General features: G+C 41.0%; 2 protein-coding genes across 3 annotated transcripts in view; both read right to left on the bottom strand.

The window, feature by feature from the left end:
• The window catches only part of cd79a (CD79a molecule, immunoglobulin-associated alpha), a gene marked incomplete at both ends in the record, with an annotated part of 12,550 nt that extends 12,464 nt beyond the window's left edge, over positions 1 to 86 (bottom strand). The window contains one exon of the mRNA XM_080740998.1: positions 47 to 86. Coding sequence (XP_080597124.1) covers positions 47 to 86 — 40 coding nt within the window. The remainder of the gene's footprint in view (positions 1 to 46) is intronic.
• Positions 87 to 1,264: 1,178 nt separating this feature from the next.
• The window catches only part of arhgef1 (Rho guanine nucleotide exchange factor (GEF) 1), a 60,728-nt gene continuing 47,251 nt past the window's right edge, over positions 1,265 to 14,741 (bottom strand). For both annotated transcript variants that reach the window (XM_080754389.1, XM_080754390.1), the window contains 11 exons: positions 13,886 to 13,960; positions 13,323 to 13,398; positions 12,135 to 12,305; positions 11,281 to 11,368; positions 10,828 to 10,932; positions 9,984 to 10,036; positions 9,713 to 9,862; positions 8,894 to 9,016; positions 7,981 to 8,171; positions 6,937 to 7,042; positions 1,265 to 5,998 (listed from right to left, as the gene is read on the bottom strand). In XM_080754389.1, the coding sequence (XP_080610515.1) occupies positions 6,968 to 7,042; positions 7,981 to 8,171; positions 8,894 to 9,016; positions 9,713 to 9,862; positions 9,984 to 10,036; positions 10,828 to 10,932; positions 11,281 to 11,368; positions 12,135 to 12,305; positions 13,323 to 13,398; positions 13,886 to 13,960 (1,107 nt within the window). In that variant the 3' untranslated portion in view covers positions 1,265 to 5,998; positions 6,937 to 6,967. The remainder of the gene's footprint in view (positions 5,999 to 6,936; positions 7,043 to 7,980; positions 8,172 to 8,893; positions 9,017 to 9,712; positions 9,863 to 9,983; positions 10,037 to 10,827; positions 10,933 to 11,280; positions 11,369 to 12,134; positions 12,306 to 13,322; positions 13,399 to 13,885; positions 13,961 to 14,741) is intronic.

Here is a 14,741-nt window from a genome sequence, read left to right as displayed (position 1 = left end):
TGAAAAGTAGCTATCCAATACCTTGAAAATATATTGTCAAACTCACCAACAAAGCTCCATAGGACAACGATTGTAACCGCCACCATTTCTTCCACCAATCCAAAATAAATTGCAAAAACAATACGTTCTTGTAACGGTGCCAATGTTGTTCCGTACAGTGTTGTCAAGACTCGACTGTTGTTTCGCTGATAAGACCAGTGTCTTCTGTTTTTGTTTTCTCGGGCAGGATGTATGCTTCAATTACTTTCAGCAGTCACTTATTTGCATACAACTGAAGTGGAAATACTGTACAGAGCTGCAGCTGACTAGAGCAGGTGGAGTAACTTCATACTCCAGTCCATAGCATAACAATAGACTGGTGGTGTATTATCAACTGGAATCTTCGGAATCAAAAGAATGGCAGATCCTTATTGTGTAGCCGTTAAATCAGGGATTAATTTAGGCTGAGGATATTAGGAGTGGATAATGCAGTACCTTGGGAATAATAAACTATAGCAGTGGCAGTCTAGGTGGAGTTACTTCATACTCGAGTCCAGACCATACTTAATAGAATGGTGTATAGCAACTCTATTTGGGGATCCAAAGAATGGCTGATCCTTATTGTGTAGACCAGTGATAATCAAACTCTGGCCCACGGGCCACTTCCAATCAATCAATACAATAAAAATAAAACTTTAAAGAAATTATTATCTTATCTTTAATTACATTACTACATGAATAATCATCCAGGTAGGCACATCTTCAGGGACTCATTTAGACCAGGGACATGGAAAATGCAATATCTGGGGAATAGAATATCAGTATATCAGTGGAAGTCTAGGTCACCAGGCCCACCACAGACACAACTTAAGAGAAACCCTGCTAAATAACTCAAGTGCAAAGTTATTCCTACATTATACAGTCCAGAGGACGATCACAGCAAAGCTAAATTCTAATCCATATCCATAAAACGAATTTATAATTCTGGGATCACTGTCACTCCGTGTACACAACCTCTATAATTTTAAATCCGTTTGATGATACGTTATACTTCTTTTCGTTTGATTTGAAGAGGGAGTTTTTTCTCATCTCATCTAAATACAAATGATTAATTTGTTTCTTATCTGTCAGTTTTTATTACTCTCTCAGTGCATTTTAATCACCTTGCTTCCATCATTATGCAAATAAACTGAAGACTACAACATCTGAATACAGCCCGAATCCCTCTGCAACCAAATCAATTAGTACCTAATGACTACACAAAATGACAAGACAGTAATTTGTTTACCCCATTTATTAAAAATAAAAAAAGAACGTACCACCATCCTTCTGCAGTATACATAATTAAAAACCCTCTAGCACAATAAAAAAACAACAGAAAAAACTCAAAAGCCCAAATACACATTATAGTTCTTGCATAATTATGTTTATAGATAAACAAGATGACAGGATTCCTGCGTAACGTCGACTTTTCTATACAAAGCGTTGGGTGGGAGCGAGGTTTGTACGGTGCGGTTGAGGGTTCAAATACCGTTGCAGGTACAGAGGTGGACACAAACGCTGAGAGAGTACAGGCTACCCCTGAGTTTCTCTACAGGGCCGGTAAAGAGTTAGGTCAAAATGCGATAGACCCCTTCTATTCCCTCCCCCCTATACCTGAATCAAACCAATCAGAATCCTGACATTATCTCTGTGTGCATTGGTCAGTCATTCGTTCATTGTCTCGCTCTCTCCTGTGTCAATTTCATGTCCCAAACCCCTCCCCCAAAACAGTGTTTTCGTTTGTAGACTCGAGAGCACTTTGGAAGGACAATTAAACAAACAAAAACAGCTTGATCGTCGGAACAAGGCACCGCTCTATAAATACATTTTCTATACATCTATGTATTTTGTTATAGGATACATGAGGAAAAGCCAGAGAAGGGTGGAGGGGGAAAGAGAGAGATAAGAGATAAGCGTCTGTCTGTAGTAGTCATTCGCTCCAGTAAAGTACAGTAGTTGATGAGTGGAGGTACTGCAAGTTACTGCTGTTAACAACATTTTACTCAGTGATCACTCCATATCAATGGGGAGAAATCCAGATTACCCCTTTAACCATATCCCATGTACAGGCTGGGTGGACAACCGGTCTAGGAAAAACAAGTTGCCACTGAAATAACGCACCAGATATAGTTAGACTATGGTAGGTTAAGAATGTGTAATTGTGCCAAAAACGTATTTTCTCTCCCCGTTATTGGTGAATGCATAAAACAAAATTACAATCTTCTACAGAAAAGGATAACAAAAACCTCCCCAACCCATTCAAGCAAATCAAACATACATTAACATACAGTAAAATTGTGCGACATGAAAACGTGATCGGACTTGGCATAAGAGGTGAGGCTGATGTGATCGTGATGTGTGATTATGCGTGCAGCTAAGACATTTATTAAGCAAACTCGCCAAGTCCTTTTTTCCTAAAATGCAACATTTATATACTTTTTTTTTTTACTTTAAGAGGATTGATACAAAAGTGATTGAAATCTGAGAAGGGGGGGAGTTTAAATATAGACTAGACATCAAGAGCAAGGCAGTGATGCTCAAACACAAATTGTAACCTTCCACCAGTAACTTTTGTCACTTGGGTGACTGACAGCAACTCAATATGCATCATTTTATACTGAGGTTTAAGAGGGTGTACTGTAACTTGTGGTGGTGGTGGGGTCTGTGCTGCTGTTGCCAAGGCAGCAGTGATGAGAATGTGATCACTGTCGGGGTGGAAACATTACACACCGCCAAAACCATTTATTCATTACTCCTGAAAATTAAAACAGCGAAAATGGCTGATCTACAAGCTTGCAAAGCGTAAGAGGTTTCTGCCTGACAGCCATGATATATATTTTCAAAGCAATCGCGTTATAACAGTACTGGAGTGGCGACTAGTTTGCTGTTTCCCCCACCACAAAAGAAATACAAATTAAAATAAAAAATAAACAAGTTCAACTCTGTATCCTTATTCGACTCCAGGAGAATGAGATCCTCCTTTTCCCATTTCCATGAGTCCCTCTTTCTGGAACTGGAGCAGTGTGTTTATCTCAATACCAGAGGTGTTATGTGTGCATAGTGTGCACACAAAACCCTTAACTCAGTGTGCACTGGCCCACGGTCTAGTTCTGTACAGTACAGCATGTTGCAGTCAAACTGGCCTTGCCGGACATATGCAGATTATGTGCTCATTTAATTTCTGCATTTATTATTGCTGGAGACCAACTTTTGCACCTCTTTTCTTTGCTGAAATACAAAATGTGGTTTTGTGTAATGACAGGCAATATTTTAGAAATGTAGCAGTCTGCAATTTCCTTTTGGGGGTAGTTGGGAGTAATTCAAGTGCTGTGACAGAGCTAAGCAATATCTAATTATTACCCTTCATGTTTACCTACTTTGGCCCATTTCTGGAACCCTTTGTTTTGATTATAAGCTACTGTAACCACGTGACTGTCTGTGTAGTAGGCAATAAACTCAACAGTCACATATTGGAATTTAGAGAGGAAATGTTAAAGCCGGTACTGCTTAAACAGTCAGTGCTATTGAGTCACCACTTTCAAATCAGCATCAAGTAACATTGCGCTAACATCAAACAATGCCAACGTGCGCTTTGAGTCCTAACAACAGTAACCAGTTAAGCCCTATATATTAGCAAAAATAGCCGATCTACAAGCTCACAACTCATTATGTCATGACACGTCGTGAGTTTGAACATCTATTTTCACAAATCTTGAAAATAAAAAAACAATTCTCAATGTTTTTGAAAAAGTTGCCCAAAATAAGGACATCATGGTTAATGTGATTAAAAGCTCATATGGTAAATGTCTTTGGTCCTGTGTGCGTGGCTATGGTTCAATGCCACCACTCAGAAATCATAGTCATAATCAACAGAACTACAATCAACTCCTGAACGTACAGTACAATGCAAAAACAAAGAGGAAAACAAGGGGTCCAATCTTGATTGAAATATTGCTACCATTAAAGAATATAATCTTTTTAGACAAATACATTATTAGCGTAATTATAAAAGTTGTAACCACGTCTTTCTAATTCCCAGATTTGGCTAGGTAGCCATAGGCTTTGATTATGTACATCTGCCATTTCTGGTGAGCGACACAGCGCATAATGAAGTATACTGTACATCAAGCTTAAGCCATGATTGTGATGACAAAGAGTTGGCAGTTGCAGACAAATGGCAGAATCAAAACAGGCTAGGCTATCATTGGCAGTGACACCACGTCCCCTTTTGTCAACCGTTGTAGCACTGGACCCCTCCGTGTGTGTGTGTTCTCTAGCAGTGGTTGTCAACCAGTGGTCCTTGGTGGGGTTACAGGTGGTCCCCAGCTAAATAATGTAGAGTTGGTAACCAAATGGACCCTTATAGATCTTTAACTCGAGTGTAAAATGAAACCATAGATGGACCATAGAGTTAAATTATTGTCCAAAATCTGCATCAATTAATTTAAAAGAAGCCTCCACAAGTAGAATAATTGGTTATTTTGATCAACGCCTGTTATCTCTCCTATGGCACCAACATCAATACAGCATGGAAATGACATCTTATCCAACGATAAAACGTTTTGGGTCCGAGAGTCTAAATCTCATCAAATGGTGGTCTGCGGCTCAAATGCCCAATAAATAATGGACCTTGATATGAAAAAGGTTGAAAACTGCTGCTCTACAGTATGGTACTACAAACCATTATCTAGTCTTTTCTACACATCTTTCCACACATTATCAGATTGGCCTAAGCAAAAACAATAGAATGTTTTTTCCCTCTTTTTTTTTATAGCCAATTTATACTTCGCTTGTCAATATATATCGCTTGTCAAATGTAACAGATTTTCTACTGAAAAGCAAGTTCTCCTACCCCACTCCTCCGCTGTGCAAGATACCAGTTCTACATTCTGTGCCTGTCTGTCTTTTCTCTGCCGTCTTTCTCGCTCGCATCTTTCCATCATCCCAGTCCAGTGCTACAGCGGTGTTACACCAGAGAGGCAGGCAAATTACTCAACAGGACTCAAGAGGAATAAATAAAAGCAGTCAACGCAAACAAGACTCTAATCACTAAAAACAAACAGCTAGAGTGGCACTATACATATATAATATATATGTTATATGCATATATGTTTCTAATTTCATCTAATTACAGTAAGGTAACGTGAAACAAATTGGATTCACCACCTTAAACACTACTGTAACACACATACACACACATACACATGCTACCACGCACACAGTTCCTGTCAATGAGAAAGACCGGCTAAATAATGCACACAAAATATATAAACTGAACAGATAGATAAAACTAATAAATATTGCAAAAATCAATGTTGGGAAACAGTGTGCGTCCAATTGCATTTGATCGTAAGAGAAAAGTGCATTTCTGCTGTACTTTGGCATAGGATAGAAAAGAAATACGTACTAATTTGCAGTAGCATTTTGGTATATCTTAAACTCTACTACCATGCCCCGAATGGGCTCAAATCAGGTATAACTTGGCATGCATACATGGTATATGAATTATACTTTTAAAGATTTTCTCACATGCATGTCTCCGGTGTGTGTATGTGTGTTATTACAGTCACTACATTTTTTTTGTTAGGCAGCATCTTTCTCACACAGCAAAAAATATTGCTCCATTTTTTTTGGCACTTTTTCTTCTCAAATTTGTCTCCCACAAAAAAGGGGACATATCTCTCATCTGTGTCTTGCATGCATGCTTGAACGCATGTGCACACAGACACACACACACACACACACACACACACACACACACACACACACGTGCACACACACAGCTCCCATGTTTCCTCAGTGAACCACTGCACTGCGCACTGAGCCCTCCCCCTCGGGCCTGGCAGAGATGTCTTGCTGGGTTACGACCGGCTGCAGATTCAGATTCAGCGAGAATCCAGGCATGGCATAATGAGTTTGAGCAAAATGGGGGAATTTATACAGACGGTCAAACAGCGACTCTGGAACCTGCAGTGATCTGGAATTGGGAAAGAAGACAAAGCACTTTAAGTTGAAATAAAAATGGTACAGAAAAACAAGTTCAAAACTCATGCACAGATGGGAATGCACTAACATGCCATTTAAAGACTTGCATGTGTCGGGTGACTGAATGTCAGTGGCAGAAAGTAACTAAGAACATTTACTCAATACTGTACTTAAGTAAAGTACAATACCTCAAATTTGTACTTTACGTGAGTAAACACAAATGAATACTTTTACTTTTGTACTTTAAGTATATTTTGATACCAATACTTTTGTACTTTTACTCAAGTACATTTTGAATTCCGGACTTTTACAGAGTAGTTCTACAGTGCAATATTGATACTTTTACTAGTAGTTCACCCCCAAAATGACTTTTTTTCTATTGATTACTCATGCCATGGAGACTTGAGTTCAATAATATTTGTCTGTATTTGTCACATTCCTAAGACAAAACTTTGATGACAATAAATGCACCCCCATTGATTCCGGATGGGGACCCAAATGCACCCCCAAATTGCTTCAGAATGAATGGGGCTACATTTACTGTTACAATTAACTCATTTTAATCGCACTTAGTTTTTGCACCACAGAACCTTCAGTTTCAGGCATACCAATCATAGCCATGCACCAACCAAGAAGAGACAACAAACGCAAAGGGAGAAGTAGCCGATCAGAGCGCTTTGCTTGGCCCAGTGGATGCGAAATTTAGATTTAAAAAACTCACTTGTTGATTCACTCGTATAACAAAATGTGTTTTACTTGAAAAAGAATGCTTCTCAGGTCAAATATCGATGTGCGATTAAAATGCGATTAATTGCGATTAATTAATCACAGAGCCTGTAATTAATTAGATTAAATTTTTTAATCGCATCCCAGCCCTAATAATTACGCATGTCTAGACAGGTGTTATAGCAGGTTTACATGACGTCTCACCTGGTGGTCAGCAGGGGGCGGTGCTGCTCTCTCATTGCAAGTTGCCCCCCTCCAGGGAGAACTTGGAGAGTGCCTCCTGCAGTCTGTGGTGTGCTTCCTCCACAGCCTGAAACACAGATCAATAACACCGCTCTCAGTACGCTGGGACACACTTGCCAGCCCCCGATAGGCAGGCGCGTGCGCACGCACACACACACACACACACACACACCCCTTGCTTTAACAACCACACATACATACACACCGCCTGATACTCTTATCATCCCCTCTCTCGCCGTCTTTCTGACACATCCCATTGCAGGGCGAGAACATAATGGCCATTGTCAGAGAAGTCCAATTTCAAAAGGCAATTTTCAGCCAGCCAGTAACGGCAGTGGTTAAGTGGTTTTCTTGTTCTTTACTTTCTCCTTTGTGGCATTTCTCGCAGTCCATCTGTCCACACAAAAGGTATTGCCAGGCTCGCATCTTACTCAAATCATCCCCCCGCCACATGTCACTTATACCACTCTGAGCACCTAGCGTCCATCTCTATTCTGGAGTGAACAATCAGCAAAGATAGCAGATCTACATGCTCAGAAGGCATCGCATTGTGTGAGCGAGCGTGATGCGTTGGTGTGAGCTTGCAGATCTGCTATTTTCGGCAACAGGATTTGGCGTAGTGCAGTGGTTACTTTTCAGGTCGAGACCCCAAAGAGAGATTAGACGTTTGCCCTGGACCTAAACTAATGAAAACAGCAGATCTACAAGCTCACCACGCGTCGCATCGCGCCGTGTTGTGAGCTCGTAGATCAGCTATTGCCACTAATTCTTAAACATGTGTATTCTAATTTATGGAATTTATTCGATTATTTATTTATTAATTAAATTACTTCATCATTATATATTTATATATATATGAAACTCTTAGCTTTTGGGGGAATGTTTTTTGAAAATGTTTTGACATAACGTATAGGAAACAAAGTATTAAGGGACCCATAAAAACATGATGCAGTGTTTGGGAGCCAGTGGCTTAGTGGATGGCGGGGACTTGGGTGACTCTCTCACCTGAAGTCTTGCCAATTGTTCCTCCAGGCTCTGGAGCCTTCTACCGACCTCTTCCATCCTCTCCTTGGACAACACCAGGGGAGCGCTGATCCCACCGTCCTCCTCTCCTGCTTTGACCTCTAGTCCTCCTGCCTCCGTCCCATCTGCAATGGCGTCCGCTCCTGCTCCGCTGTCACCGCTTTGCCTTTCTTCTGCAAAACAGACAGACGGAATGTGAACGACTGACATGAAAATAATGAGTCTGTCGTTGGCTGAAGAAATATGTTTGTCATAAAGTATATAAACCAGTAAGACTCCCTAATTGGGAGATAAGCGACCTACAAGCTAAACCCTTGGATTCTCCCACCTAGATTTGCACCAAGGACAGGTGGTAACATCAGGGGCATGTCCAGGACTAGGTTCGCGGGAAGCAGATGGAAGGGAGTGGTTTTTGTTTCATTTTGAATAAGGTGAAACAGATTCAAATACCAGTGATTACGTGTGCTTACAACTGCAGTAATTATTAGTGTGCTTGTCCGACTTTATTTCCATCCATCCATCTTTATTTTGCCACGCTACTCCACCCACAGTTTTGGTGGCACCACTTGGGCCATATCTCAAATTGGTCGGCTTCATCGGGATACGCAGGGGTGCATTTTGCTAAGAGATATGTTATATAGTTTAATTTATATATATACATTTATTCATGAATTAATTTTCTCCATTGACTTTAATTACAATTTGTACTTTTGTTAGATCTCCATATACGGGCATAAAAGGGACAATAACTGACACAGATCTCCATAAATAGCCATTCATTTATTAGTGAATTAATCTTCCCCATTGACTTGAATGGGGAGAATTCAAATGTTAAGACGGAATTCATTTGCAGGTGTGACTCGCGCCACGGCAACAACACTTTTCTAGTTGTTACCTGTTGACTGACCACCATCTGTGTCTTGGTCCGTCCTCTCGGGCGCCTCCCCTCCATTCTCATCTAGTTGGAAGTCGTCAGATAGGCTGATGCTGGTGACCAGTAGCCTTTTCAGCGACATGACTGTGGCGTTGGAGAAAGAGTCAGATTAGGTGGATGTGATCTTCATGAGACAGACAGGCATGACAGACAGAAAGGAAGGCCCAATTCCAAACCGCTCATGTGAAGACTGTGCCGGCTTAAGGGCTGTCCCATTTTAAATTGGTAATTCAGTGAGGGCTCAGGCAGAGCCCTTTATGCACCCTTTCTGCAAGTCATCATCGATGCAGAATTACCCACAGTTCATAGTGTTACCAGGGGAATGAGGGCAGTCCTCCAAACGCCAATCATTTAAGTCTGCAAATTGGTATCGCATTGCGGTTAGAATGTCAGCAAATAGTATAGGAATGGAAGGTACATATTTAGTAAAGATAGGAAATTAGAAAAGTAAATACAGAATATGGAAATACTATTTAAAATGAATAATATTACAATAATCTAAACTCAAATTAAAATGAATGATAATAATAATATACAATCACAGCCTTTAAAGCAATGAATGCACAGTAAGAGTTTTAGAAGTTATTTAAAGTGTTGTGAATGAAGGACTCTCTAAAGTGCGCTCCCATTTTATACCATTTGAAGCCCTTGCAGCCTCTCACCCTCAGGCACTTACCAGTTGACATCACTTAAGTCAGTGAGGAAGCGGGGCTTGAGGACTCAGGGCGGACATTGGAATTGGGCCAAAGTAAGACAGAAGGAAAGTTATAAAAGTGTAACCTTCATCCAATGCGCAGTTGGCCACCTTCTCCTGCTCCTGGTCACTGTTGGTGTGGCCAATCAGGTCGAAGCCTTTTTCCGACAGGTAGTCGATCAGCAGATGACGGGTGTTGGTCGAATTGTCATCCGTCAGGCCATCCTTATCTCGATCTGCGGACAAGCAGCAGCTTTAAAGGCGGGCTGTGGCCTTTAACCATGCATAGTAATAACACTGAATGTGGTTTGCAAGTCGATAGCGCTCCGCCGATGAAATATGGGAGCTCTCACTCACCGCTGGCGCTCTTCAGCCCTCCATTCTCCGTGGGACTCAAGGGGACAGTGAGCCTGAGAGAAAAACATGGAAGTAAAAGATTGAGAGACGAGCGAAAAGACATCAATTATTCCAAATATGAGGGACACCGGTAGTATAGCAGAATTAGTTCATTTGGCAATCTTAATTTTTACATCAAGATAAATCAAAGAGCACTAACTGCTGGCATGAAATGTCCTTTTTTATGGTCATTAGAGAGGTTTGAGACGTGGGGAATTCGGCAAGCCATCAGTGCTCATTTCGTGAACACTCTCTGACAAAAACTAAATAAAAACTAAGCCATGATGACAAAAATTAAGACTAAATATATTGACAAAATAAAAACTAGACTAAAATGTCAGGGAGGGAGGGAGGAGAGATCCTGTAGAGCTAAGACAAGTCATTTTATGTTTGGTTGCGCTCTGGTATTGCACTCTGAAAATAGCAGATCTATAAGCTCACAATGTGTCACGCTGCGATGCGTTGTGAGCTTGTTGATCTACTATTTGCAGCATTCAGGCATTATGAGTTATGACACCATCAAGGCCCACCAAGATTTAGTCGACTAAAACCTTATGATATTTAGCCAACTAAAACTATAACGTTTCAGATGACTAAAATATGACAAAAACTAGTTATTTTATATAAACTATTATTTTGAAGTTATTCAAAATGAACACTGCAAGCGATGAATGAGAACTTTCTCTCACCATAACACACACACACACACACACACACACACACACACACACACACACACACACACACACACACACACACACACACACACACACACACACACACACACACACAGAGAGAGACTTACGCTGAGGGACTTAATGGGGGTCCTCCACCTGGAGGCAATGGCAGCTTTTGGTGAAGTCCACTCTTCTTTAGATCGTCCACCGCTTTCTTTATCACGTCTGTCCAGCTACACAGATATACACACATACACAGGAAGTAATACACAAAACCTTTAGCACAATTCATCCTATTTTAAAATACTTGCTAAAATATATTGCTACAGTACTAGCATTAAATTATTAATATTACAATAATAAATCAAATAATAACTAGACAATATCCTCTGTCCTTGGTTTATTTAACCACTAAATAACAATTAATTGTACTTTAGATCTTAGTCACTGACTAAAGTTAAGCAAATCAGATCATGTGGATCTGGACTGGTGTCAAGACAAACCTTGTCCTACAGTTCCAGTAAAAAAGGCTAGACAACATTTTGAACATGAAGTAGACCACCAGACCCTCCCCTACTCACCCCTTACATTCCGGTACATACGGGGCCACCAGCTCGTAGATCTGAGCACCGCTGTCCCAGGTGAAGATCACATAGAAGGCCTTGCGATCTGACAGACACACACAGCAGGACAAGTTGATCTTGTGTCTTGTGCGTGTAGCATGTATGGATGCGAGCGTGCGTATGCGAGTGAGAGGAAGAGAGAGTCTATAGCAGTGATTTTCTGACTGGTTGTCAGTATGAGTTCATATCACATGCTTTTGTGTTGTTTTACTGTAAATTTGTGGTCTAAATTAAATGCACAGACTAAAAACAACAACTAAAGATTAATCCATTGTGAAAATTGTTACAGTAGTTGCACCCTATGTGTAGCCTGGGTGCCAGCCTGCTACGCTACGTTCCGTGGATCTGTTTTGTCACTTTGCTACTCAGTCTGGAAAGCTTCCCATCTCCAAAATGGAGGTGGGGCATAGAAAGCGTCTGGAACACACCCGCAGCTTCCGATTGGTCTGTGGTGCGGGGCAGGACAAATACACCAGTGTGTATTGGCTGGCTAATCACGTACTGTAGCTACCCTTACCCTACTCTGATTTGTTCAACGACGTCGCCTACGTCACAAGTGACGTTCGGAAATGCGAGTCAACTGAATCATGGCCAGACTGAGTAGCGAAGTGACAAAACAAATCCACGGAACGTAGCGTAGCAGGCTGGTACCCAGGCTACCATAGTACCCTATGTGCTGTGTGTGCTCCGGTCAGTGTTGTGCATGAGTCTATAGGTGCGGATGTGTGTGCTGTGAACGTGTCTAGGTGTGTGACTCTGTGCTGGGTGTGTGTGTGTGTGTGTGTGTGTGTGTGTGTGCGTGTGCGTCCCACCTGTGGCTACTTCTCTCAGGAAGACAGAGTCCAGCTTGATGATGGGGCTGAGCATCTGTCTGCCTCCCTCCTGCACTGCGATGTTACTTTTACTCTGACACTTCAGCACCATCTTGTCGTCCTGCTTCTGCAGCAGCACGAGGAGGTCTGACAACAAGACACACTGCACCTCTGGGGTGGGGTGGGGTGGGGTGGGGGAAGAGATTGAGAGAGATGGGGAGAAGGGAGAAGGAGAATGAGTGAGGAGGGTGAGAGAGGCAGAATAGTGAGGATTCTTTTCTTCAGTTTATTATTTTCTTTCTTCTTTTTTCTAATGCCATCATTAATAAATGCCTCCCGACATGCTCACTGAAGCCCTTCCAAATGATCCAGCATTCTGCAGCATGCCTAGCATTCAACCTCCCAAAATGTTTACGTCTCCCTGCTTTTCCCTTGCTGGCCACACCCAGTATAGTGAAGCAACTGATTAACACAGTACACTAATCCAGCTGTGCCACTCTGAAACGACAAGGCTGAGCTTGGCAATAATAGAAGATCATTTTTTAAATCGGATAACTTATTTAATTTAGACCAATAAAATAAATGAATAAATGTCTTAAACCGGTCCCTGGCTCATTCGTACATTGTTGCTGTTGGGTGGTAAACCATGTATGTCCAAAACCGTTCCTTATTTATCATCATCTTATCCGATCTAAGCTGTGTTGCTAAGAACGTTACTTACAATAGACTTACAGTACATTAACAGTAACTTTAATCGATTTTTTTCCACTTTACTTTCTTTTTTTCACGTTTACCCCATCTAGTCACGTGACAGTGTGTTGACATGAAAGTGTCATGGCGGCCACCACACAAATGCAGATTTAGCTCGAAACATGCCAGCCTTGGGATCAAAATGTATTTGTTCGAGTAAATGAAGTCTCTTTATTGAAAGATCAATGGATTTCTAATGGAGGAGCTTCACTTCGCGTGGACGCCAAACGTGGGCAGTAAACAAATCGCGGACATTACCGATGCAGAAAGGACAGCCAAGACGTACAGTAATACAGTTTTACAGTAAGTGTGACGAGGTGCCTCGTCAACGGCGTCATGGTATTAACCCTTTCATTGATGAGCTGACATGTCAACGGCAGCATAAGTGTTAATGGATGCTGGGTGTATAAGAAATGAATAATAATATAGTTATATTACCTATAGCTTTCTCCTTGGTGACTCTCCACGTAAGCGTACCTTCATAGATCATCTTCTTTTGGGTGAGGTCAATGTTCTGACAAGAGAGAGATAAATTGATTTCTAAAATGAGCAGAAGGGGGATGAAGGACAGTAGCATCCACAATGACAATGTCAACTTAAAATGAGCGTCTGACAGGAAGAGATAATGCTGTAAGGAAACAAAAAGGGTTGTGGATTTGATTCACTGACTGTCACACAAATGTGTTAAATTGACTTCCTTGTTGATTTTATTGATCATTATATAATTGTGTTTTTAATCATTTATAGCTTTGTTCTCTTGCTTTTTTGCTCTTGGATAGGCCTCCCTGCACCCATTGTGTACATTTTGTGTGAGGCATTTGTGATCCTTCCCGAAGTTTCTGCCTTTCCTCACTCAAAATGTGTCTTTAGAGTCTAGAGTGCCCTTTTGTTTTCTTAGTTTTCTCTGAGTTGTTTAAGACACAACATATGGAAATAAAACATACATGCCAAAACAACTGAAAAGTCAGTGTTGGATCAAGCGACACTGTCCAGAATCTTACCCTGTATTCAGTATATAGTTCATTACTGGGTCTGAGCCCTGATGTGTCCAATCTACGTTGGTAATCCTTGAGAGTCTGAGGAGAGGAAAGGGTAAAGGGGAGAGGAAATGTAGAAACTGATCAATATCCAAGCAGCAGTATTTTGTACAAGTTGTAATTCACTAATTGTTGAATTCGATAAGTCAGAGAAAAGCGTGTTACAATTGTCTAGATGAGACAAATACATGAACAATTGGTTCATCATCAGCCATGTAAAGAAAAATGGGACAGATCTTGGCAATGTGTGAAGTTTTCCAAAAGAGAGATTTGGATCAAATAGGACACCAAGATTATTAATACTAGGGCTTAATGAAATTATGGAACCAGTGTGAATAATAGATGAGATCCAATATTTGATTTCTAATAGACATTCTTCTAACTTTATCAGCTGATGACAGACATCAGGCTTAATGGATATGTAACCTAGTTTATAATGCTGGATTATTTACCATTATAAAAAGAGAAAATAGGCCCAAGCACAGATCTCTGTGGTACACTGAAACACTGATCTGATGAGCAGTAGTTGTGTAAAACAAAGTTAGATCTGTCAGTTATACAGTATGTTCTAAATGAGAAGACAGCAGTGCCAGAGAAGCCAATATAACTAGATGATCTAGGGGAATTTTGTGATGAATTGTCTTGAATGTTCCACTGAGGTCTAAGGGCACCAGTGTTGAAACTGAGCCAGAGTCCGAAGCAAGTAGTAATTATTTTACCCCCTGTGGCAGAGCACTTTCTGTGCTGTGAAATCTTCTGAACCCGGATTGATGAGGTGCGCATACAGATTATTGAATGTAAGGTGATCTATGAGTTGCTG

Source organism: Nannobrachium achirus (genome assembly GCF_963921795.1).
Source record: "Nannobrachium achirus genome assembly, chromosome: 2".
Classification (NCBI taxonomy): Eukaryota; Metazoa; Chordata; class Actinopteri; order Myctophiformes; family Myctophidae; genus Nannobrachium; species Nannobrachium achirus.
Note: the sequence above shows the minus strand (reverse complement) of the source record. Positions and strands in the feature narration are given on the sequence as shown.